This window comes from Dipodomys spectabilis, unplaced genomic scaffold (assembly GCF_019054845.1).
Source record: "Dipodomys spectabilis isolate Male_0828 unplaced genomic scaffold, ASM1905484v1 ptg000089l, whole genome shotgun sequence".
NCBI classification, from domain to species: domain Eukaryota; kingdom Metazoa; phylum Chordata; class Mammalia; order Rodentia; family Heteromyidae; genus Dipodomys; species Dipodomys spectabilis.
Window position 1 is genome coordinate 11,028,380 of NW_024870766.1, and position 23,725 is coordinate 11,052,104.

Sequence of the window (23,725 nt, forward strand, 5' to 3'; positions counted from 1 at the left end):
CCAAGAGACTCTACTTAGAATGTTCACCAAGTGCAGACTACCAGAGGGAACTCAGTAGCAGGGGGTGCATACAGTTCAGGTAAAAGGGTCAAAGCCAACCATGTTCTCAGGGGGCAAAAGGTTGAAAGCAATTACATTGCGATATATTTTCTGAACTTGAAAGATATTTATCATCTCATGTTTGAAATACCCTTCATGTAGTCTATGGCCATACCACCCTGAATGCGCCCACCCTGAACGCGCCCGATCTCGTCTGAAATACCCTTCATGTTTATTTCTGAAGAACCCTGTATTTAATGAAAAATAAAATAAGATTAAAATATTGAAGGGAAGCTAACCTGGCACATTTTCTTTTTGATGGTCTTCAGAGGGACAGTTATTGTCTTTCGGATTTGCAAGTTAATATGTTTGGTTTGACAGCTTTTGATTGTTAAGTAAAGTCTGTCTTGGAACAGCTGGTAGACAAATTACAAAATGGGCTGTATTTAAAAGAAGAGCTCAAGTGTCAATCTGGATCCTGATTTTTTTATACTCATACATTTGTTTGTATATTTGAACCTGAATCATGAAAACAGTGAAGTCCGGTAGAAGTAGTCATGCATATCCCTTCATGTTGAAGCACTTAATGCTCTTCTTAGAATCTGACTCTACATTTAACCTGCTATTTCCTGTCAAATCTGTGGGCATGCTGGGAATAATGTGGGAGTCATTAGCTATCTGCAAAATGTCACATTACGTTGATGAAAGCATTACATTTTCTGCTTGTAAATAAATAGTGCTTGCTTTATTTGGTAGCCCTGAGGAAATCTTGAATTTTACTCTGATGAAAAATTGTCACATTTATAGAACCTTGTTCCAAGCTTCACAGAGACAGATTCTTTAAATACTTGGTTTTTCTCAATATTGAAATTTTTGTTTTCTAACTACTATAGACTTTTCTCTTGCCATGAAAATATAAGACTTCTGTACATGCCATTTTTTGTCTCTTTACATCTAGGAAACAGGCTTTGAGCCCAGGGCTATCAAGTTGAATAAAGTAGAAAACAGGAATTGTTTCAAAGTTATGAGAAGAGTGTGGAATGTTAATTATACTGCACTATTCAATATTCATTAAGGAGTTATATTTTATTTTATTTTTTATATTTTTACATTTTAGTTTATTTATATTTATTCAAGTCAAAACTGCTTTGTTATCTAGTGTGATTTTAGGCATTTAAGTTATGCCTCAGTTTCCTCATACGTAAAGTAGCCTTATAATAGAATCTCTCTATATATTTTCTCAAGAATTAAGGGGTTTTTAATATGGAACTTGTTCAGAACAGCTTTTGGCATACATATGGTCAAAAGTTATTATCTGTTGTTTTTTAAGCCTCTTTTGTATATTTAAAATATGCAAGTGCTGCCAACACAAAATCCTTAATTGTGGTTCATCTGTTTAACAAATTGAATGCTGTTGGGAAAATGACACTAACATAAGACATTATATCAATATGTTACACTTTGTAGGACAGGCGATACATATCTTAGAAAATTAGATAAAAGAAAGATTAATGAGATTTTGCCCACTTTATTGAACAGAAGAAGGACCTGAAGTTTTAACTTGAAGGGTGATTTTGGGAAGTTAAAGAGGCTTAAGACATATGACTTAAAGCTATCAGAGAAAACTGACATGGGAAATGTCTACACTAGCTTGACTGGAGATATTAATTCATGTAGGGTACTGGATTGGCCTTTATTAGATCAGAATCCCAGTGTAGTCATCATTGGAGGATATTGTAGTTTGGGAACTATTATGATTGCTCACATAATTGAGAAAGAAAGAACTGAAGATTAAAAAAATCATGACATTACTTAAATAATGTTTACATGCTTGAATTAGGCTAAAATAAATTTTGTGAATAATCTGCAGGAGTGGGGGGGGAAGCACAGATGAACAATGGAAGGGAAGGTTTTCAGTAAGATGAATGGAGATTTTGTAATGAGTAATTAGAAATTCAGCTCATTTAGTTCATAGAAACACCAGCAGCAGATTGTGTGGCCATGTGGGACACCCCAGTTGGCACGGAGCTGCACAGGGACCGTGCTGGAGGTTGTAACTAACAGTGATGTGAAAGGATAAAAGCAAAGGTCTTGAGGCCTAGGGGAACAAATAGCACATATGAGACACCCCACCCCCCCAGCCAATCTGTGAAGCCACTTTAATATCAGCCCTAAACTCTGCTTCTTATCTGTTTGGAAGCTAGAAGCAAAATGCTGCAGCTGAGGCAGAAAATATTAGCCAAGCAGAAAATATTAACAAAGCATTTAACAAAAAGTGGGAGGTTAAATAAAACAAAAATCACCTCAAAATGGTGGGGAAAAGAATATCATATGAAGATTCTTGGCCTTTCCTTTGAGAACTGTGAATAATTATGAATATTGTTATTGGTATATTGGGTTAGGAGCGCAATACACACACACACACACACACACACACACACACACACACACACACACACACACAGGCCAGCAGAAAATTAGGAGCGCAATACACACACACACACACACACACACACACACACACACACACACACAGGCCAGCAGAAAATGAAAGCAGAGAAACATGAGCTGAGTGACAGTTTTTAATGTTTCAGCATTTTCTTTTTGCTCTCAAATTCTTTAACTTTCCAAATTGATTAGCCTGATTCCCTCGCCTTCTGCATTTCCCCACATTACTCTAGACCAAAATAAGAAGAATGCAAAAGCCCTTCACATGTTCAAATAGTTTTCTAAATACAGAACAGCGGTGTTCTTGAAAACGGTCTAAACTGAGAATGAGTTTAGGAACTAAGACTCCTAGTACAACATTCAGGTCCCAAATAATCCTCGGATTTAATGTAGACATCAGGCAACTGCTTTACCTGAAACAGTATTGCAATATATATTTATCCATATTATAAGAAAAACACAAACATATATTACATATATTATATATAATATATATGGTAATTATATATATAATATATATAGATATATATAGCTTATAAAAGTGTGTGTGTGTGTGTGTGTGTGTGTGTGTGTGTGTATCCTGGGGCTTGTGTATCCTGGGGCTTGAACTCAGAGCCTGGGTACTGTCCCTGAGGGCTTTTGCCCAAGACTAGTGCTCTAACACCCTAGCCATAGCTTCACTTCCAGCCTTTTGTTTTTGGTGCTTAATTGGAGCCAGCTTTGGCTGATTTCAAACTGTGATCCTGAGATCTCAACCTCCTGAGTAACTTGGATTACAGGCTTGAGCCACTGGTGCTTGGCTATGAAATGAATATTTAACAAATTTACATGTTCATGTTATCTAAATCTCTGGCTTACTTATGTTATTTTTACTCAACCACGGGGACACTGTGGGTGGTTTATTATATAACAAAACTAGAAGCAGTTTCACATTGGTAGGATATTTATAGCAAATGGAACACTTGACTGTTGAAATGTATGATCTTATGCCTTCAAGTTTATGAATAAGCTATTTATATAATAGCACAATTGCAAGGGTCAGTTTTCTAGATCTTTTGATATTTAAATTTTCCCCCCTGGCTCTACCAGGCTCCTTGAGTTAAAAATACAATTACTGGCTAAAAATAGTGACAGAGGCAGAGAACTGCTTTAGCACAGGCCCCAAGTGTTACAGATTTCTCATTTTCAGTAACTTCCTGTAATCCCTTACTGTAAGAATCCTCCTCTTTCCTTTTCTCCATAGTGAATTTCCCATTCTTCCGTGTCCCTATGATAATTTCTAGTGGGGTATGGATGGGTAGAAAGATGTCTGTTTTAGTGTTCCTTCCTTATGGATAGCACTAGTTGTACACACATTAACCTCCCTCTTCCCCTCCCCCCAGGATTTAGCCCACATCGAGTATAGGAAAGGTCACCTTAGTCTTAGGTAGGAACAAGTATAATAATGCTTACCTATCACTCTTTTTTCTTTTTTGGTCGGTCATGGGGCTTGAACTCGGGGCCTGGTTGCTGTCCCTAGCTCTTTAGCTCAAGGCAAGCGATCTACCACTTGAGCCACAGCGCTATTTCTGGTTTTCTGGTGGTTTATTGGAGAGTTTCATGGACTTTTCCTGCTTGGGCTGGCTTTGAACCACAATCCACAGATCTCAGCCTCCTGACTAGCTAGGATTACAGGTATGAGCCACCCATGTCTGGCTATCTCTCTTTTCCCATTGTCCCAAGCTTAAGAGGCTGAGATCCAAAGATTTCAGTTCAAAGATAGCATGGGCAGGAACGTCCATGAGACTCTTATCTCCAGTTAATTGGAAAATTGGAAATGGCACTGTGGCATAAGTGATAGATAGAGCACTAGCCTTGAGCAGAAGAGCTGAGGGTCAGCACTCAGGCCCAGAGTTAAAGACCCATGACTGGCAAAAAAAAAAAAAACCAAAAAACAAAACCAAAACAAAAAACAATTAAATGGTAACTGCAAAGATTTGACACTTCATACTCAACGGTTACACATTAGAATAGATTAAGTAAGCAGGGCATAATTTGTGCTTTGTAGAATTTCATGTTCCTCAACTGCATACAAAATGAAATGGATTACCGTTTTCCTTTTTTTAAAAAAAGAGTTGTCTGATCTATGCATTAACTCTTTAGAAAACCACATTACAGACAAATCCAGCTTTAAAGGGAACAATGCTAATTGAATGACAAGTAGTTTTTTCTTTTTAAACTTCATGAAAATGTGAACATTTTTATGTTTGCATTTAGAATCTTCACTGTATCCATGCACTAAAGTGAAATTTAAAGCATATAAGATTATTTCAATTATTCAATAACATTTGACTCTTTTATTCTAGTCAGTTTAGTGAATGCTTCAGATTACAAAGAATTTATGCACAGCATCAAGTAGTTGTAAACATACTAGTTGAATCTGTAATGAGTTATCACATAGATTTGGGGAGTAATAGAGCTTAAATTACTTTCTGTATCATACAATGTAACACTTAAATGATTTGGGTTTTTAAAGCATGTTCTCAGAGAATTTAAGTGCATAAAAAAACATACCTTGCTGTATTGTAGGGGAGAAAAGAATTTCTTTGCTCACATATTGCTCACATATTCATGGCTGAGACTCTTGTTGAAATGTATAGATTAGCAGAAGAAGAGCATACACATTTATTGACCATAATAAAATTGATAAGGAAAGGAGAGCTCCATGACTTAGGTGGAGCAGCTAGATTTCAGAGTATGATTGCGGGACAGTCTTACATGCCCTAATGGTAACAACCTAGGGACCCTAGCAGGGCTGTTTGTTCAGATGCCTCCTGGTGTTTCCGTGTGACATTTCTACCCTATGGAAATGATGGGATAGCTGTCATATGAGAATCTTTGGAGAAGAGAGGGAAAAGGTCATTTTTCTGCCTGCTGTTTTATGAAATGATGAAGTACCCTACTTTGAAGCAACGTTTTCTACTCCCGAGCCCTATCAATAAATTATATATTCTCTCTTGAATTTGATTTTCTTTTTTAAATTTGTTTTGAGATAAAATCTCACTATGTAGCCCAGGTTGGCCTGGAATTCCTGAAACTTCTGCCTTTGGCTTCTGATTGCTATAATTATAGGTATGTGCCACCATACTCAGCCCTTCTTGCATCTTTGATAACTACTTCCCTACTTGTTTTTCTCCTTTTGCATTGAAATGTTACCCTATCCATCATATTAAAAAATAAAATGTCTACACACTGGTAGCTAATGCTGATAATCATAGTGACTCAGGAGGGGGAGATGTGAGGATCACAGTTCAAAGTCACCTCCTGCAGTAAAGGCCATGAGACTTATCTTCAATAAATCACTACCAAAAAGCTGGGAGCAGAGCTGTGGCTCAGGGAGTAAACACGAGCCTGGAGCTGGTAAAGTTCAGGGACAGTGCCCAGGCTCCGAGTTCAACCTCAGGATGGGCAAATAAATAAATAAATACGGAGCCTCAACTTCTCCATTATCTATTTTCTGTTGCTTCTCTGTCTTTCGCCTCACAGTTCAAGTGGACTTATATTTCTGATGGCCTTAGCGCCACTATGAGAATGATCCCCTCCTATGGCTTCTGCCTAACCACAGTACTTAGATTCCCTTCTCTTTCTACTGTTCTGATTCTAACATTATTTAAATATTATTTTCTAGAGCCCAAAATGCCGGTTCCCCCCGCTCCTCCTCTCATCTTCCTTCCCTCTATGAACTGTCATTTGGAGATGTACATTGATTTGCTTCTGCCTTTGCTATGCACTTTGGCAACCAGTCTTTGAATGTTATGCAGTCCTTGCTTGTGATGGCTATGCACATGTGTCAGTTTGATTGTCTATTGTATTCCTATACTTGAATCTCTCAAAATGTTTCTAATTGAATCAGTTTAAAAAATTGATTTGGGTTGGGCTGCTGTTGAGTGGTCATGCTCTTGTCTATCATGTGTGAGGCCCTGGTTTTAACCTCTAGCTAGGAATCAAAAATAAAAGCTAAATTGAAACCACAAGTCATCAATGTCTCTCTATCCTGTTCTTCCAGTATCCTTTCTATATATCCTGTGTTCTAGTCTTGCCAAACTGAGAACCTCTCAGACTCACCTTCAAGTCTCTCTGCCATTCAGTTGCTATCCCCATGGGTATGTGAAATCATGTCCACATGAGGATTTCTGTTGAGCTGGTTGCTTCGCCTTCCTTCCTTCCCCTTTCCTTTTTCTCTTTAACTACTGCTGAGAGTTCTTGAGATGGCCTCCTTTCTCACTTCCCTGCTACCTCTATTTTCTCACTTTTGTTTCTCCCTTCCAATCACAACCTGCATGATGCTAGGGAAATTTATTTCATCGCATTCATAGCCACTTACCTGATCTTATAATTCTTTGTCCTCTCATTGTCAAAGATCTCTTCATTATTTGGAAAACACACACTATATGCTTCAGAATAATAGTATTCTTGTTCTGACTGAAAATTTTTACCAACATTCTTGTCATAGTGTTTACTGAACCAAGCTTGGACTCTAGCCATACAAACGGCTTGAAATTGCAAAATCTACCGTGGTTTTATTCCCTTGAGGTACTGGAACTACAGACAGGGCAATGTGTCCTGCATTTTCATATATGCAACAATCTGTGCAGATTCTTCTGGAAGGGAGTCTTTTAGATACCAAAACCAAGAATAAAGCCTTAGTGTACCAGAAATAAGCAATTGGGCTGCAATGAAGCTGAATACATTCTTAAGTAACCCTAGTCTTCCATGAGCTTTTACTCTATATGTCTCTTGGTAATACTCCTAGAATTTACTACCCACATCAAGATACCGATTTGTCTTAGCCCTTCACACCGTAACTGTGTTTTGTCTGAAAAATATTTAAACATCATTCTTTGCTCAGTTCTTTGGATTTCACTTTCTTGTCAATATTTCCAGGTACCTGTAATATTAATTAAATATTAATAATATTCTGTTATTAGTCAGTTCTCATATTAATTGGAGGAGATCACTATTGAATTATTTCACCCTTTGTCTACCACTTCTGTGATTCCCCTTCCCCTCCTGAAAATAGACCAACATATATACAAGTCAACGGGTACAAAACTAAAATAAAAAAAGAGAAATTACTGCCATTCAGTAATGATACTCTAATATTATACATTACGTTGGAAATGAACTTTACAAACTTGGGGGAAGGGAGGTCAGGAGGGGAAAAAGTGGGAGAAAATGAAGGAGAGAGTAACACTGTTCAAAAAGAAATGTATTAATTACCCAACTTATGTAACTGAACCTCTCTGTACATCACCTTTACAAAATGGTTGGGAGATGGTATCTCTTGCTCTCTTCTATCAGTCTCCCCACTTAATAGGCTAAGTTCCTGAAACATATCTCACCATATTCTTGGTGGTTTTTTGTTAACCCCAACTTGCTTTTCCATCTTTCAGTGCCTTCCCTTCCCTGGCAGATTCTAGTACTTGCTGAATGGGTTAACAAAGAACAAGTAACACACTGGTCCTAGGAGACTGCTTTGTCGCTTTTGTACTACATGAAAATCCTGTACCCTTCATAATTTCCCCCCAATTTTATAATACCTCTGGATACATATAACAAAATACTGATTAGTGATTTGATATGCGTGTTGACAGTTTACTAAGAGAGAATGATAAAGATTTGAATGTGTATTTAAACATCATTTTTCACTTTTGTGACCTTTATTTCCTAGCCACTGCAGCCATTCAATTTTAAAAGGCATAATGCTTATTGAATGTTTTAGGAAAATCATGTAATATACTATATATATATATATATATATATATATATATATATGAAAAGAAGAATAATCCTTGCTCCTATACAGTGTTACAGTGTACCTGACAGCTTGTCAGAGGACCTGATAAGACTGGACAGATCTTGAATTACTTTTTAGCCCCCCAGTGGCTCACCTCAGTGAACATTAGTAGTGACAGTACATGAAGGTGTCAAGGAGGATGGATGTTTGGTATAAGCTTAGCATAAATCAGAATTCAGGCATGAACTAAGTTCCTTTCTTTTCATGTCTATGTATGGTGAATGCATATATCCATTCTCAGTTGAAGGGTTGTGTAACTTACCTTACTACTTGATAGTATTAGGTTCTTAACAGGAGCCTATTTTCTTTTCTTCATTTAAAAATGGGCCATGATGATATCTAAGAGCAATGCTAAGAATAATGATTAGTACTTATGTATTTTTCAGAGCTATGTACTTGCATATAAGTAGTACAAACTGTAATATTATTGTAACACATGCACTACTTATTTTTATGGTTCTATAATTTTATCTATTTTATTTTTGATATTCATTTACTCTTTTCTGTCTATTCACATAGCATGTCTAAGTAAACGTTCTGTTTTTATTTCTGCTAAAGTTTTAATACATTTTGTTTACTGTTTGTGTCACATTTAAGTCATACCTCTGTGATTTTCACTAAGGTAATACATCTTTTTTTTTTTTTAATGACTCAGTTTTCCTTCTTTCTCTTTAGTTTGTCAGCTCATTGCTTTTTTTTTTTTTTGCTTGTTTTCCTAAGCCTCATTCAAATCCCCTTGAATGTAAGCTTTTATTCCACATGAATTTCTTTGTTTTATTACCTTTCAATTTATCTAAAAAATCTTTTTTTTTCACTTGTGAAAATACCATACAGAGGGGTTACAATTATATGGGCAAGATAATGAGTACATTTCTTATCAAGCATTGCTGCCTCCTCCTTTGTTTCCCCTTCCCATCTCTTCCCATCTTCTCACCCACCACCCACCCCTTAAAGTTCATTTTTCGACATAACGATTTGTACATCTCATTGTTGCAGTGGGTCCACCTGTATCCCTATTTTAACAATTTGTTTTTTCCCTTCCCCTCTACAAATTATACCAACATCAAATACTGTGAAAGCAGGAGTTATACCGTGGGGGAGCAACATACAAAGCAACAAAGAAATCATCTTATAAATATGTTAAAACAATCACAAGAAAATAAATTTGAATCCTTATCTTGGGGTTCATTTCCCTAACATCAACTTATCTGACCTTTTCTGCTTGTCTCAGACATATACTAGTAATTGCAAATAAGGGAAACCATGGGACCTATGTTTCTTTGGGCCTGGCTTCACTTACTATAATTTTTTCCAAGTCTTTCCATTTCCTAACAAATGGGGCAATGTCATTCTTTCTGATGGAGGCATAGAATTCCATTGTGTATATATACCGCATTTTCTTGATCCATTCATCTACTGAGGGGCATCTGGGTTGGTTCCCTATCTTAGCTGTGGTAAATAATGCTGCAATAAATATAGTTGTGCTGGTAGCTTTAGTGTGGTCTTGTTTGTGATCATTTGGGGAAATGCCCAAAAGTGGGATCCATTAATTCCAAATCTAAGAATTCAAGTGGTGAAACAAAATGCTTTTAAAGCTGATGTCCTCAGATATTTGGACATGTTTTATTTACTTATGTATTATATTTGCTGCAATATAATGTGTGTTCGTTAAAGCTGATGAGATTCTGTCAAGAAAAATAAGAACCACCAAGTATATTATAGAATCTAGAACTAAGGGAATATTAAGTGGCCATAAAAAGGAACTATTTCAAGGCATTTTTAATGACATGTGAACGTATCATGGCATAAGAAAATAAGTTGTTTTTAGTAGATAAATGATGGTTTCAACTGCATGAAACATTTTTACAACACGATTATGGAACATAACATTAAATTGATAGAGGTTACCTCAGAATAGTGTGATTGTTGGGTTTTCAAATAGTCTGAAATTATTTTCAGTTGGCATATATATAAGCAAAAATACACAGTTTGTTGCTCTGTTTAATAACTATTTTATGGAATTATGTTTTAAAAAGCAAGATTTATCTTTTCTAAGATACTCATGGAACTTTCCTTTCTTTGCTTTGGGAGTATTTTGGCATCTTAAGAGGTTCTGCATGAAGGTTTGGTGCCTTTCTATTTGAAGGTGGAATGAGAGGGTGCACACCCTGAGAACCAGCAAGAAGAAGGAATATGCAAAGGCAATTTAAGGAGTTATGGGAAGCATGGATGCACATGCCAGGATCTGAATGTGTTTGGCAGCCTCTGAGAGAGCATTTTTCTGTCTGATCTCTGCAGGATCAAGTCATGGGTGGACAAGATGCAGGAGGACCTTGTAACACTGGCAAAGACGGCAAGCGGAGTCAATCAGCTTGTTGATGTGAGTAAGACCCTTCACAGACTCCTCTTAATCTAGTGCCTATGACAGTGAGGTCCTCACTGCCAGGAAACTGTGTGTCTCTATTTCAAGTGGGGACAGACTTCCCAGGTTGGAGCTGGCAGTGAAGTACTGAAAGAGGGCCTGGGTACCCCAGGTTACTATGAGCAAGAATGTCACTGGTTCCGAGTCCTCAATGACACCTGCCCTCACACCTAATGGCTTCCACATAGCTCTCTCCTTTAGATGTGTGTGTCCCTATCCTTTTCAAATTTAGCTGGCAGGCACATACTACCACAGCATTTTCATTTTGCACTATATACTTGAGAATTTGTTTTGTGGTGCTGTCTTCAAGTCCAGTGATGAATTTTCTGAGCATCTTCGTGGGAACACATCTTTATTTTTATTATTGTACCAGTCCTGGGTATTGAACTCAAGGCCTGGGCACTGTCCCTGAGTTTTGTTTGTGTACGGTTAGCGCTCTACCACTTAGGTCATAGTTCTACTTCTGGCTAAAGAAGATTTTATTTGTAAAAATAAGTTGTGAGGTGTTAATATACACCCAGAGATGAAGCTTTTGATATAAGAAATGGAGACACTCGGAAAGCTGGTCTTTTTTTTTTATGATTTCTAAACTGACTGTCACAGTCACTCCAATAATTTTTGAAAATGACAGAGATTAACTAATATATCTTGTTGTGGCATCTTAAACTGATTAGTTTCCTTTTGTAAGAACATTTCTGTATCTACTTTATTAGAATTGCTAAAAATTAAATTTCATTTGTTTAGGCCTCCTTAGTTTTGTAACAGTGCAAATAATGCAACAATTAGAAAGTACTCTCATTCTGTATTTTAATTACGCAATGAGGTCTACTATATCAAAAAATACTGTGGCTTTATTCAGTGAGATAATGTAAAAGGAGTTGCAGTTATGAGCTATGAATAATCACTTTGGATAAGAAGTACTTTGGATTTTGGCTGTTTTTGAATTTGGAATATTTGTATGTGCATAAAAACTTAGAATGGGGACTGATTTTATTGGTGTTTTATATATACCATATACACCAAACTTGAACAAAACTTTAGACAATATGAGAAACATTTGTGTTTTAACCTTGACCCATCATTTGAACTTTGGAATTTTCTACTTGTAACTATCACGTTGGGTGCTCAAAAATGTTTCAGATTTTGAAGGATTTTGGATTTCACATTATAGATGGTCAACTTACATATGAATATTTCTCTCTGGGAAAACCTGGAATACATATTTAATTTATATATTAATACAAGTTTGTAAAAAATCATGTTAATTAAATACTTAAAAGTTAATGTGAGTTGGGCGCTGGTCACTTGTGCCTGTAATTCTAGCTGTTCAGGAGGCTGACATCGAAGGATTTAAGTTTGAAGCTAGCCTGAATGGAGCCTCATCTCCACAAACCAGCAAAAAGTCAGAAATAGAGCTGTGGCTCAAGTGGTAGAATACCAGCACTGAACAACAACAACAACAACAACAAAAAAACAAACAGGAGCACAGGGCCCCTGGATTCAAGTCACAGTGCTTGCACACACACAATACGCACATGCTTTCTGAATTTTTTTAGAAGGCAATTATAGCTATTAAGCTAAGAGTGACTCTTACCAAATTTTAATTTAGCTTAGCAATATATTTTTCTGAAAATCCTAAATTATCTAAAATGCTTAGGAGTTCAGAAATTTTTTTTTTTTTGGTCCAGTCGTGGGCCTGAACTCAGGCCCTGGGCGCTGTCCCTCAGCTCTTCAGCTCAAGGCTAGCGCTCTACCATTTGAGCCACAGCGCCACTTCCGGTTTTTTTTTCTGCTTATGTGGTGCTGAGGAATTGAACCCAGGGCCTTGTGCATGCAAGGCAACACTCTACCACTGAGCCACCTTCCCAGCCCAACTTCAGAATTTTTTTAGTGATGATCTGATGCCTTAAGTCTGATGGGTTTCAATCCAAAGTGGTGCACTAAATACACAGTTAGGAGTTACCTTCTGATGATGTACATAGGTGTATAAGAAATAAAAAGGCATTTCGTATTTAGACTTAGTGTTCCTCCTTAACATATCTCATTAATTCTATGCAAATCTATCAACATCTCAAGACACCTGACCTGTGAAGCACTTTCATTCCCAAATCGTGCATGCAAGGCAACACTCTACCACTGAGCCACCTTCCCAGTCCAAGTTCAGAATTTTTTTAGTGATGATCTGATGCCTAAGTCTGATGGGTTTCAATCCAAAGTTGTGCACTAAATATACGGTTAGGAGTTACCTTCTGATGATGTCCATAGGTGTATAAGACATAAAAAGGCATTTCGTATTTAGACTTAGTGTTCCTCCTCAACACATCTCATTATTTCTATGCAAATCTATCAACATCTCAAGACACCTGACCTGTGAAGCACTTTCATTCCCAAGGTGGTTAGAGAATGGATACTCAACCAGTATCTGCAAAGCAAGGCCCATGAAAGGCATTTCTTGTGAATACCAATGGTCTGATTTCATTCTGGTCAGCATTTACAAAGGACATAATGTATCCCAGGCACTCTGTAGTATCAAGGGTAGACAAAGTGACACAGCTGCTCTCCTCACACAACTGACACTGGACTAATAAAAAATCTCCATCGATCAAACTCCTTGTACAAATTAAGAGGCACCATTGGGGGTTGGGTACCCATGGAAGGGGGAGGGTGTGCAGGAGGGTGAACAATACCAGAATACTTTATGCCTATGCATGAAAAGAGAAGAACGTAGCTTATTGAAATTGTTTTATGATAGGAGAATGAGATGAAGGAGAAATTTATGCAGGTGACCCTGGATGCATGTGTAGAAACACAATTAACCCCCATCCCATATACAATCAATCTATGCTAACTGAAAAAGGAAAACAAAAAGAAAACCCTCCATTGCCAGGGTAGAGATGTCTAAGCCCTAACCCCTAAGGTGATACTTCAGATCTGCATTGACTTTCTTAGGAAAGTTTGTGGAATCTGCAAGTCTGTTGGGCAGTCAGGGAGCCTCTGGAAAAAGTGATGGAATTTGTGGAGATGTCAGTAAAATTTATTTGTTAATTCTTATTTCTATAGTATTTACTGTGACTGAGGGTGAACCACAATGAGAAAACAGTGACAGCTGACACATTCTGGTTTTAAATTATATGGCTCTTTTTATTGACAGATTGAGATTAAAACTAGTAGTTTAGGAAAACCTTTTATTTCATTTTATTTTCCAACTCCTTCAAAGGTTCTCTAGCTTTGAAAACTACTTGCTTGGCTGATCTCCTTGTTTTTGGTGTGAAAATGGGAAATTTCACTTGTTGGATTTGCTTTTTGCAATAAATTAAACAAAAAAAGAGAAAATCTCACCTAGTTTCCATTCTGCTTTGTGAAGTATAGATTACTGCTGTAAATATTGGTGAACAAATTACCGTCTGAATTAGGATAACAAAATAGAATGAAAAAGAAAATGTACTTCACTAAAGGTATACTAATTTTTTGTTTATGGGCTACATACCTCAACTCTATGACAGAAAAATTATAAGAATTATTTGTTATGTAATTTCTATGTGTGTGTGTGTGTGTGTGTGTGTGTGTGTGTGTGTGTGTGTGTGTATGCGAGTGCATGCACATGCACATGCACATGTGTGTATTTGTAGAGATAGTGCAGAATTCAGTATTGGGAATAATTCATGTTGGACAGTGTCTTTGTACAAGATAAATACCTTTGTATGCCTATTTCTTTCCTACAGAGAAGGTCCACGATGTGACCATGTTACTTAAGCTAACATTGGCTGTAGGATATCAGAGTTGAGAGTTAAATTTTAGCTAGGATTGGAGCATTGCTGTGGAGGTATTTTTTGTTTGTTTATTGTTGGATTTTGTGCAGTGCTGTGGCTCCAACTCAGGGCCTCATGTAGGCTATTTGCTACGACTGAGCCATATAGATTGGTATACTGAATTACAGTGTGGACCAGAAGTTGAAAACAAAATGGAGTGGTGTGTTTTCCTACATTGAAAGCCAACATTGTAGAAATGATAATTCTTCTCAGACTATTTTTACTAGTTCAAAAATACATCTACCTTAACAAGGCCCCCAAAACTAAATAAAACAGCCATATTACTAAGCTAATTTAACTTGGCAATTTTATGAAGATTTCTTTAAGGACCATTAAACATCATCTTGGGACAGTTGATAAATTCATGTCTTTACAGATGAGCCATTTGGTCCAGGTTACTTACCAATCTTTTGTTAAAGATTAAGAGTGGAAGAGCTCAGGTATACTATCATTGTCCTTGAATTATTCCATTACTTAATCACTTACAGGTACATAAATCCATATGTGCACACACCACACAAAGCATATCAAATAATTCAAAGAAATAAAAATATAGGAAATAAATTGTACTTGTTATTTTCCACAGTGAACTTTTAATCCATTAGAACCTTTTAATATTCAATGGAAAGGGTTTTTCTCCACATGGATGTAGGGTCTCTCCTAACTACCCTAAGTGAGTACATTACTTCGTTGCACCTCAGGTCAACATTGTCCAGTGAATATCACCTTCACTATGCATGAAGAAATTGTTTCTGAGGTTAAAATTTTGTTCAATACCGGGTATCTATTAAGTTGGATACAACTTTGAAGTGAAAAAGAATTCTATGTGTTTTAATGTAGTTGTTAATATTTTACAGTTTAATATTTCCTATGTTTCCAGCACATTCCCAATTGGGCACAAGGTTAGCATATCTGAATATACTATAGCTCTTTAGAAAAAAGATATAATAAGAAGCCAAAGCTATACCACCACCAATTACCTACTTAAGAGTATTTCTTCTTGAAGTAATTTGAAAAGAATCCCAAGATTATGAAAAGCATACATTTGGAACAATATAAATTACAGAATTTTTTAGTATATGTTATCAGTTCTGCACACACACACACACACACACACACACATCTTTCCATGCACAATAGTCACAATGATGATCTGATATATTCATAAACAGAATTTTAAAAATTGATGTACATGGAATATTATTGAAAACATGTTTTTTTGTTATTGTTTATTTCTGTATCACTGTTTGAACTCAAGGCCTCAAGCTCAGCTTTCTGCTGATGCTTTTGAGTCATGTCTCCAGCCCAGCTTTCAGGTGAATATCTGGAAATGGAGTCTCATAGACTTTTTCTATTTAAGTTGGCTTTGAACCACAACCCTCTGGGTCTCAGCTTTCTGCATAACTAGGCAAATGTTTTTAAGTTCAATAACCATGCTTTAAATTTATGTCAAAAAACAAACTTTACAACTTTACAACTTTCAATTAGCTTAAAGATTATAGCCATTCGGTGAGGTGGTATCTCAATGTTGTTTTGATTTGCATTTCTTTTATGGCTAGGGAGGTTGAGCATTTCTTCATTTGTCTATTGGCCATCCTTCTTTCCTCTTCAGAGAAGTTTCTCTTTAAGTCTTTAGCCCCCTTATTTATTGGGCAGTTGTTTCTTTGAAGATTTGTTGTTGGAGGATTTAATTTTTTGAGTTCCAGGTATATTTTAGATATGAGACCCTTGTCTGTTGTATGGCTAGTGAAGATCTTCTCCCAATCCATGGGCTTTCTATTATCTTGCTAGCTATGTCCTTTGCTGTGCAGAAACTCTGCAATTTCATGTAATCCCATTTGTCCAATTTTTCTTTGATTTGTTGTGTTTCTGGGTCTCTATTAAGAAAATTTTGGCTTGTGTCAAGGAGACTTGACACAAGGTTTCTCCTATTCCATCCTGTAATGTTTTCAGAGTGTCTGCTTTGACTCCGAGGTCTTTGATCCATTTGGAGTTGATTCTGGTGCAGGGTGATATGTAAGGATCTAGCTTTAGTTTTCTACAAGTAGATAATTTTGCCAGCTCCATTTACTGAAGAGGCTCAATAACAACAGATGCTTGAGGGGATGTGGACAGAAGGGAACCTTACTACATTGTTGGTGGGAGTGTAAACTTGTTCAACCACTTTGGAAAGCAGTATGGAGGTTCCTCAAAAGACTCCACGCAGAGCTTCCCTATGACCCAGCAATCCCACTTTTGGGCATTTCCCCAAATGATCACAAATAAGACCACACTAAAGCTACCAACACAACTATGTTTATTGCAGCACTATTTACTATAGCTAAGATGTGGAACCAACCCAGATGCCCCTCAGTAGATGAATGGATCAAGAAAATGTGGTATATATACACAATGGAATTCTATGCCTCCATCAGAAAGAATGACATTGCCCCATTTGTTAGGAAATGGAAAGGCTTGGAAAAAATTATATTAAGTGTAGTAAGCCAGGCCCAAAGAAACGTAAGTCCCATGGTTTCCCTTATTTGCAATAACCAGTGTATGTCTGAGTCAAGCAGAAAAGGTCAGATAAGTTGATGTTAGGGAAATGAACACCAAGATAAGAGTTCAAATGTTTGTTTTTCTTTCATGCAATTGTTTCTAACATATTTATAAAATGATTTCTTTGTTGCTTTGTATGTCTCTCCTCACGGTATAACCCCTGCTTTCACTGTATTTGATGTTGGTATAATTTGTGGAGGGGAAGGGAAAAAACAAATCATTAAAATAGGGATACAAGTGGACCCATTGCAACAATGAGATGTACAAGTCCTTATGTCGAAAACGAACTTTACAACTTTGGTGGGGGAGGGGGAGGATCCGGTGGGGGGGGGGGTGGTAATGAGAAGGGATGGGAAGGGGAAACAAAGGAGGAGGCAACAATGCTTGAGAGGAAATGTACTCATTATCTTGCCTATGTAATTGTAACCCCTCTGTATAGTATTTTCACAATAAATAAAATGAAAAAAAAACTATGTCAAAGAATGGGTGGGATCAGGCTTTTTGCATATTTGAAGGGATTGTGTGCCTGTTGCGCCTGCCTTGCTCATCCTGGCCCTAGCTCTGGGGTCTAGACAGTGTAGGCAACCCTGTACGCTCCATTGGGGGAAGGCAGGAGGCATGAAGATTTGCAATTATCCTCTTCACACCAATCCCAGGCCTCTACATTTTCCTTCTCTGCTGTTTCTATTCATTTTTCAGCTACTCTCCTTTCTTGCTTTTCCTCATGGCTTGTAAAACATCAAGAATATTTACATTGCTATAACATGCATATTCTTCTAGTGTTAATATATTATTTTTCACCTCAATTTATCTCATCTCATCTTATTTTCATTTTTTTAAAGACAATAAGGTGGCTTGATCTCTGGGCCTACGTGCTGTCATTTAGCTTTTCTACTCACAACTCCACTTCCAGATTTTTTGGTGGTTAATAGAAGGTAAAAGTCTCAGGCAGTTTTTTTTTTTCCTGCCTACGTCAACATGAACTATGGTCCTCAGAACTCTGCCTCTTGAGTTGAGTAGCTATGGTTCTGTTTTTTTCTGAGTAGTTTATTGGAGATAAGAGACTTTTCTGCCCTGGCTGGCTGTGAACTGTGATCCTCAGGTCTCCGTCTCCTGAGTTGCTAGGATTACAGGTGTGAGTCACTGGTCCTGGATCCTAAACGCTATTTTTAAAGGTAGAATTATTCTGCAATGGCACTCTACTAGAACTTCTTGCCTTTTAATTTACTGTTATGTTTAATTTACTGCTATTTAAAGGTATTAGTATGAGATGTGGCTAAATATTAAACATCAGTATTCTCTAATTATTATTTGTGTTCTGAGTGAATAATTTGTTTTCATTACAAATTCAATGAGGCTTTTTCTTTGACATTGTGGTCATGTCATCTTATGTAAAACAATGTTCATTTTCTGCTTGTAGAGAGCTCAGCATATTAATGTGTGAAAAAAATTACTTAAGAGTAGATCATAATTGCTGCTTCTGACCCCAGAATGAGCTCAGGGGACAAGAGGGATTGGGAACTTCCTAGTCCTGTGAGTGCTGCAAAGTGGCTGTGTGATATTAGAATTCTACTTCTGATCAAGTGGGAGTAATAACAATCCCTCCTTCCTCACAGAAAAGGAAGGACTAAATTTCATACTAAAGGAACTACTTTTTCTTTTTCTTTTTTTAAATATGTTTTTTATTCTAAAAATTCTATATATAGGGGTTACAGTTACATGAGCAAAGTAATGAGTGGATTTCCTATCAAGCATTGTTACTTCTTCCTTTGTCTTTCCCCTTTCTTAAAGAAAATTTTATTGCTATTATAAAGGTGATATACAGCAGGGTTCAGTTATATAACTCAGGTAAACAATACATTACTTTTTGGACAATGTCACCCTTTCTTGTAATCTCTCAATTTCCCCTCCTGTTTTCACCCATAAGTTGTACAGTTCTTTTCAACTAGTGAGTACCACTAATTAAGTACCATTTGTACACCCTTTATCATTTCATTTCTGTGTACCCCCCCTTACTCACAAAGAAAGATAAATGAACAAGATGAAAATATAAGAAAACAAAGGTAGTAGCTCCATTTTCTGGAGTTCATTTTGATAAATATTATTTTATATGATCAGATACACACAGGCGTTGCACCTTTGTGTTCCTCCCCTATAAATATCATCCTTATTGTAGGTGAATGCCTAGCATCCTGTATAATTTATCATACTCTAGTATATTTTAGGTCTAGCTTCTGCGTATAAGAGAAAATATGTGCTATTTGTGTGTCTGAGCTAAGCTTATCTCACTAAACATGGTTTGCTCTAGGTCCATCCATTTCCCTGCAAATGGCATAATAGTATTCCTTTTGGTGGCTACATAAAATTCCATTGTGTATAGAAAACATAGTTTTTGTATTCACTTATCTATTGTAGGACTTCTGGGCTGTTTCCATACCTTGGCTATTGTGACTAGTACAGCAACAAATATGGATGTGCAGGTGTCTTTATGGTATCCTGGTGGAATTTCTACTTTTAATAGATAAATATAGCTGCTTATTATTATTTCATATTTGGGTTTGTTTGTTTACCTTACTTTTCTCATCAGTAAAGAGTCACTAGCTTTAATTTGTGGGCAATTTAGGATTATCTAACTCTGAATTTCTGTCTTTGTCTCATTTTCTTTCTCTCTCTGTATCTTTTTGTCTCTATCTCGCTCAATTTATTTTAGCTGTAAAATATGTTATTAGTAGAGTATGCAAATTTTCTCCCTTCCTTACTGGAGATTTCAAAAGATTTCTTATTCTTTCTTCTCTTCTCCTTCCTCTTTCCTCCCTCCTCCTCCCCCTCCTCCTCCTCCTCCTCCTCCTCCTCCTCCTCCTCCTCCTCCTCCTCCTCCTCCTCCTTCTTCTTCTTCCTCTCCACTTTAGCTACAGTGCCACTTTCAGGTTATTTTTTCTTTCTTTGTTTGTTTTTGCCAGTTCTGAGGCTTGATCTCAGTTCCTGAGCTGCTGCTTCTTCTTCTTCTTTTTTTTTTTCTCAAAATAAGTGATGTACCACTTGAGCCACAGTGCCACCTCCAGCTTCTGTATTTTATTGGAGATAAGAGTCTCACCTACTTTCCTGCCTGGGCTGGCTTTGAACTGTGATCCTCAGATCTTCACCTTTTGAATAGCTAGGATTACTGGATGAGCCATCCGTGCTTAGCCATTTTCACCTTTTTGGATATGAAGGTCTCATGGACTTAGCTGCCCAGGCTAGCTTCCAAGTCAGATCTTCAGATCTCAGCCCAGAAGCTATTTTTTTTTGACAGTCGTTAATTACTTTAATCTGCAAAGACAAACTATATTTTATGGGGATTTATACTTTTAGAGTCACTATTAGAGTGACTCTTACACTTTCATAGTTTGAGTCATATTTTTGCCTTTGCCATTCTACCATTCTGTTCTAGCATCAGACACTGAATAATATTTTCTTATGTTATGCTGGTAGCTGAGAGCTAAATTATTATTTAGTGTTTCTCCAAATATATACCTGTCCCGGTGGTTCCTGGCCAGGGAGGATTTAGTTCACAGAAGACATCTGGGAAGCTTTTGTGCTGATCCTAATTCCAGTTTGGGGGAGGAGTTGTCACTATTGGCATTGGTGAGGCATAATTGAATGTCTTACAGTATGAAGGACATTTTCCCTGACAACAAAGCATTATCTGGCTAACAAAGGATAGTAGTGCTCAAATTGAAAAATTGTTCTAGGAGGACTGAAGGAAAAGTATGTGAAATTCTTAAAGTTAATATAAGTTTGTAAAACTGAGTATCCACATGGGTAATTAGCAGTTTTGCTTTAGAAAAGTCATAGGTGAATAAGTATAGACAGTTGAGGGCAAATTAAAAATTAAAATTCTTTCATTGGTAGAGAAATGAATTTAGGTCATTTGAGGTTAGAGACATTAAATCGGCATCTCACTCAGCTTATGGTTAATTATATTTTAATTTAGTTTTAATAGAATCTACTATGATCTCTCCCACTTTGAATTTCATGTGAATTTTGTGGGTAAAATACATACTCATTGCATAACTTGTATGTAGATTCAGATATAGAAAAGGAAAGAAACGTCATCTTCATGTTTTTCTTGTGTTGAATCTGCTTGTTCTTAGAAATGAAGCTATAATTTACTGTAAGTGTGACATGTCTCTATCTTACAAAAATTACTGAAAAATCTTACTGAAACATTGTTGCTATGAATGCATTTTACATTTATCTTAGTCTATTATAGTTTATTTTCTGTATTCTGGGAGCAATCTGCATTTCTGGTTAAATATATTCAAATACAGAGTGTGCAGAAAATTTAAGTCATGTTAATGATGGTCATTTCTTCATTTCCTTCTGTCTTTAATATGAGGCTCAGCAGTGTTACCATCACATTCCTATTAATAGGAACTGGGACAAGTAAGAGTGTGTGCTGCAGGAAGTTCACCAGCACTGACTTCATTCTTCCTAAAAATCTTTTCTGAAGATATTGGCCCATTTGAAATGTAGTGGCATAGTCCCAGAAAAGAGGGTTCATCATAACAAACTTGAAAAACAGAATGGCTTGGGAAGTATCAATATTATGTTGCCACCATTGGCAAAGCATGCACTATATACTTGAGGATATAACCAAATTACGTATGTATACTTAAGGTATCTGCTTATCTGCATCTGAATAATTTTGTGTTTATTCAGATGGAATTTATAGTAAACAAATTTATATTTTGATTCTTTTCCCCTAGGTACAAATTGCTGTGATAGCAAGTAGAATTCTGAGCTGGATATTATTAATTTAAAGCAGTTTGGAATTAACAAAAGATTTAAACCAGCTTACTAATTTTTATGCTCTTCTACCATTATATTCTAATTTACCCTTCCTTTTGTATTTTCCAATAATTCTAGTACACACATACTTATCACTTGGTGAAGTGATAACTGTGGACCCCTCTTTTTTACTTTAATTTTTATTTTTTCTTTAAATTTTGCTTTTCTCTGAATTCTGAGAGTGTACTTTTCTATCATTTATTACAACACTAATATTCTTTCTTATATTTGTCATTACTTTTTTTTGTATTGGCTCCATTATTTAAAATTCTTGGATTGATGCATTTTGTTCCCCCATTAACTGCATAGCACCTTATTTAGAATTGTTCTTTTCTAAATTCATTCTCACTCTTAAATAAGGCAAAATCTGGCTTCTTTTGTTACCACAATGATTTCAAGGTTCACCCATGTTGAACGAGGTATAAGTACTCTTTTTCAGGGCTGAATAATCGTCTGTCGTATGTATGGATATGACATTTTGTGTATTCAGTCATATCTATCAACAGATATTTGAGTTTTTGCCACTTTTGGCTATAGTGAATAATGCGAATGCTGTTGTACAAATAATAAAATAACAAATAGAGAAAAACTAGTCATAAATCATCACTTATAATCTCACCAAAGCCTGACATAGTACCCTTCATCAGAACCATTCCCTAATTCACGGTCATTGTTTGCTGTTCATGCACTTTGCTGTTTGCTGGGCACACCATAGTCATCAAAACACAGAATTCTTTTCCCTTCTTGAAACTTACACTCTGGTTAAGGGAAATAAAAATTACTCAATGAAATTGATTCTTACATCATTTTTCTGTGTTTGCATATGTTTAAAGGTTGCAACATCGATACCCTAACTCACAGAAAATTTCAAGGTAGGCTAGAGATAAGAGGGCTCTAAATATATTTGAAATGAAGATTTAGTGAATGAAATAGGATTCTGGAAATGGCATCCATAGCATGCCAGGTATCTTGTAGGCAAGTACATAAAGCTTTGTACCTGTACACAGACTACACTGGGTTAATATATTCTTCTGGGTGCATTTGTCTTTGTCCTTAACCCAGTGGAGATGAACTCGTGAGGCTATGCTGAAGAATACTACACGGGAAGACTGTCAAACCTGTTGCTTCAGAGGTTGTGTCATTTACTATGTTAATTGAAAGGGAACATGGTTTAAGAGAACTAAGAGTTAGAAAATAGCGCATATTTTAAAAATTCAGCTAATATTCATGGGAGAAAAGCACATTTTAATTTTGTGACTGTGGGTAAAATATAGTCTAACATCAATTGACATCTGAAGTCATTATTTTAGCCAAGGGAACTTCATCTTTTGCCATGTTGGGTGTTGTAGAAGGTTATGAGACATAGGATAAATGAATAGATTTTTTTTCTACTTGTGGACCATGTTAAAATTTAGTCAAGGAACTTTGATCTTTGAAAATGATCAAGGAAGAATACTGTGTTATTTTTGTTGTTGTTTTTAATGCACCTCTTTGAAACAAGATATTGTCCGTGGTTAAGGAACAATAGTCCAAAAAGTCCAATTCTGAAAGACACAAATATGTACAACCGTATCAGAATCCACATACAAAGCATTCTAGTTTATAAAATTCAACAGAAATTAATGAAATTGATTTTGTGGTATCTAGAGGAGTTGAGACAATGAAACTTATTTTTCTTATCTTTTTTTTTTTTGGGTCCGGTCATGAGGCCTGAACTCTGGGCCTGGGCGCTGTCCCTCAGCTCTTCAGCTCAAGGCTAGCGCTCTGCCACTTGAGCCACAGCGCCAGTTCTGGCTTTTTTCT

The 23,725-nt window shown here is 36.5% G+C and overlaps 1 protein-coding gene across 1 annotated transcript in view; it reads left to right on the plus strand.

The window, feature by feature from the left end:
- Positions 1-23,725, plus strand: part of LOC122111798 (pistil-specific extensin-like protein) — a 125,605-nt gene that overhangs the window by 94,860 nt on the left and 7,020 nt on the right. Inside the window, exon 3 of the mRNA XM_042684524.1 lies at positions 10,622-10,703. Within this exon, the coding sequence (XP_042540458.1) occupies positions 10,622-10,702 (81 nt within the window). The 3' untranslated portion in view covers position 10,703. The remainder of the gene's footprint in view (positions 1-10,621; positions 10,704-23,725) is intronic.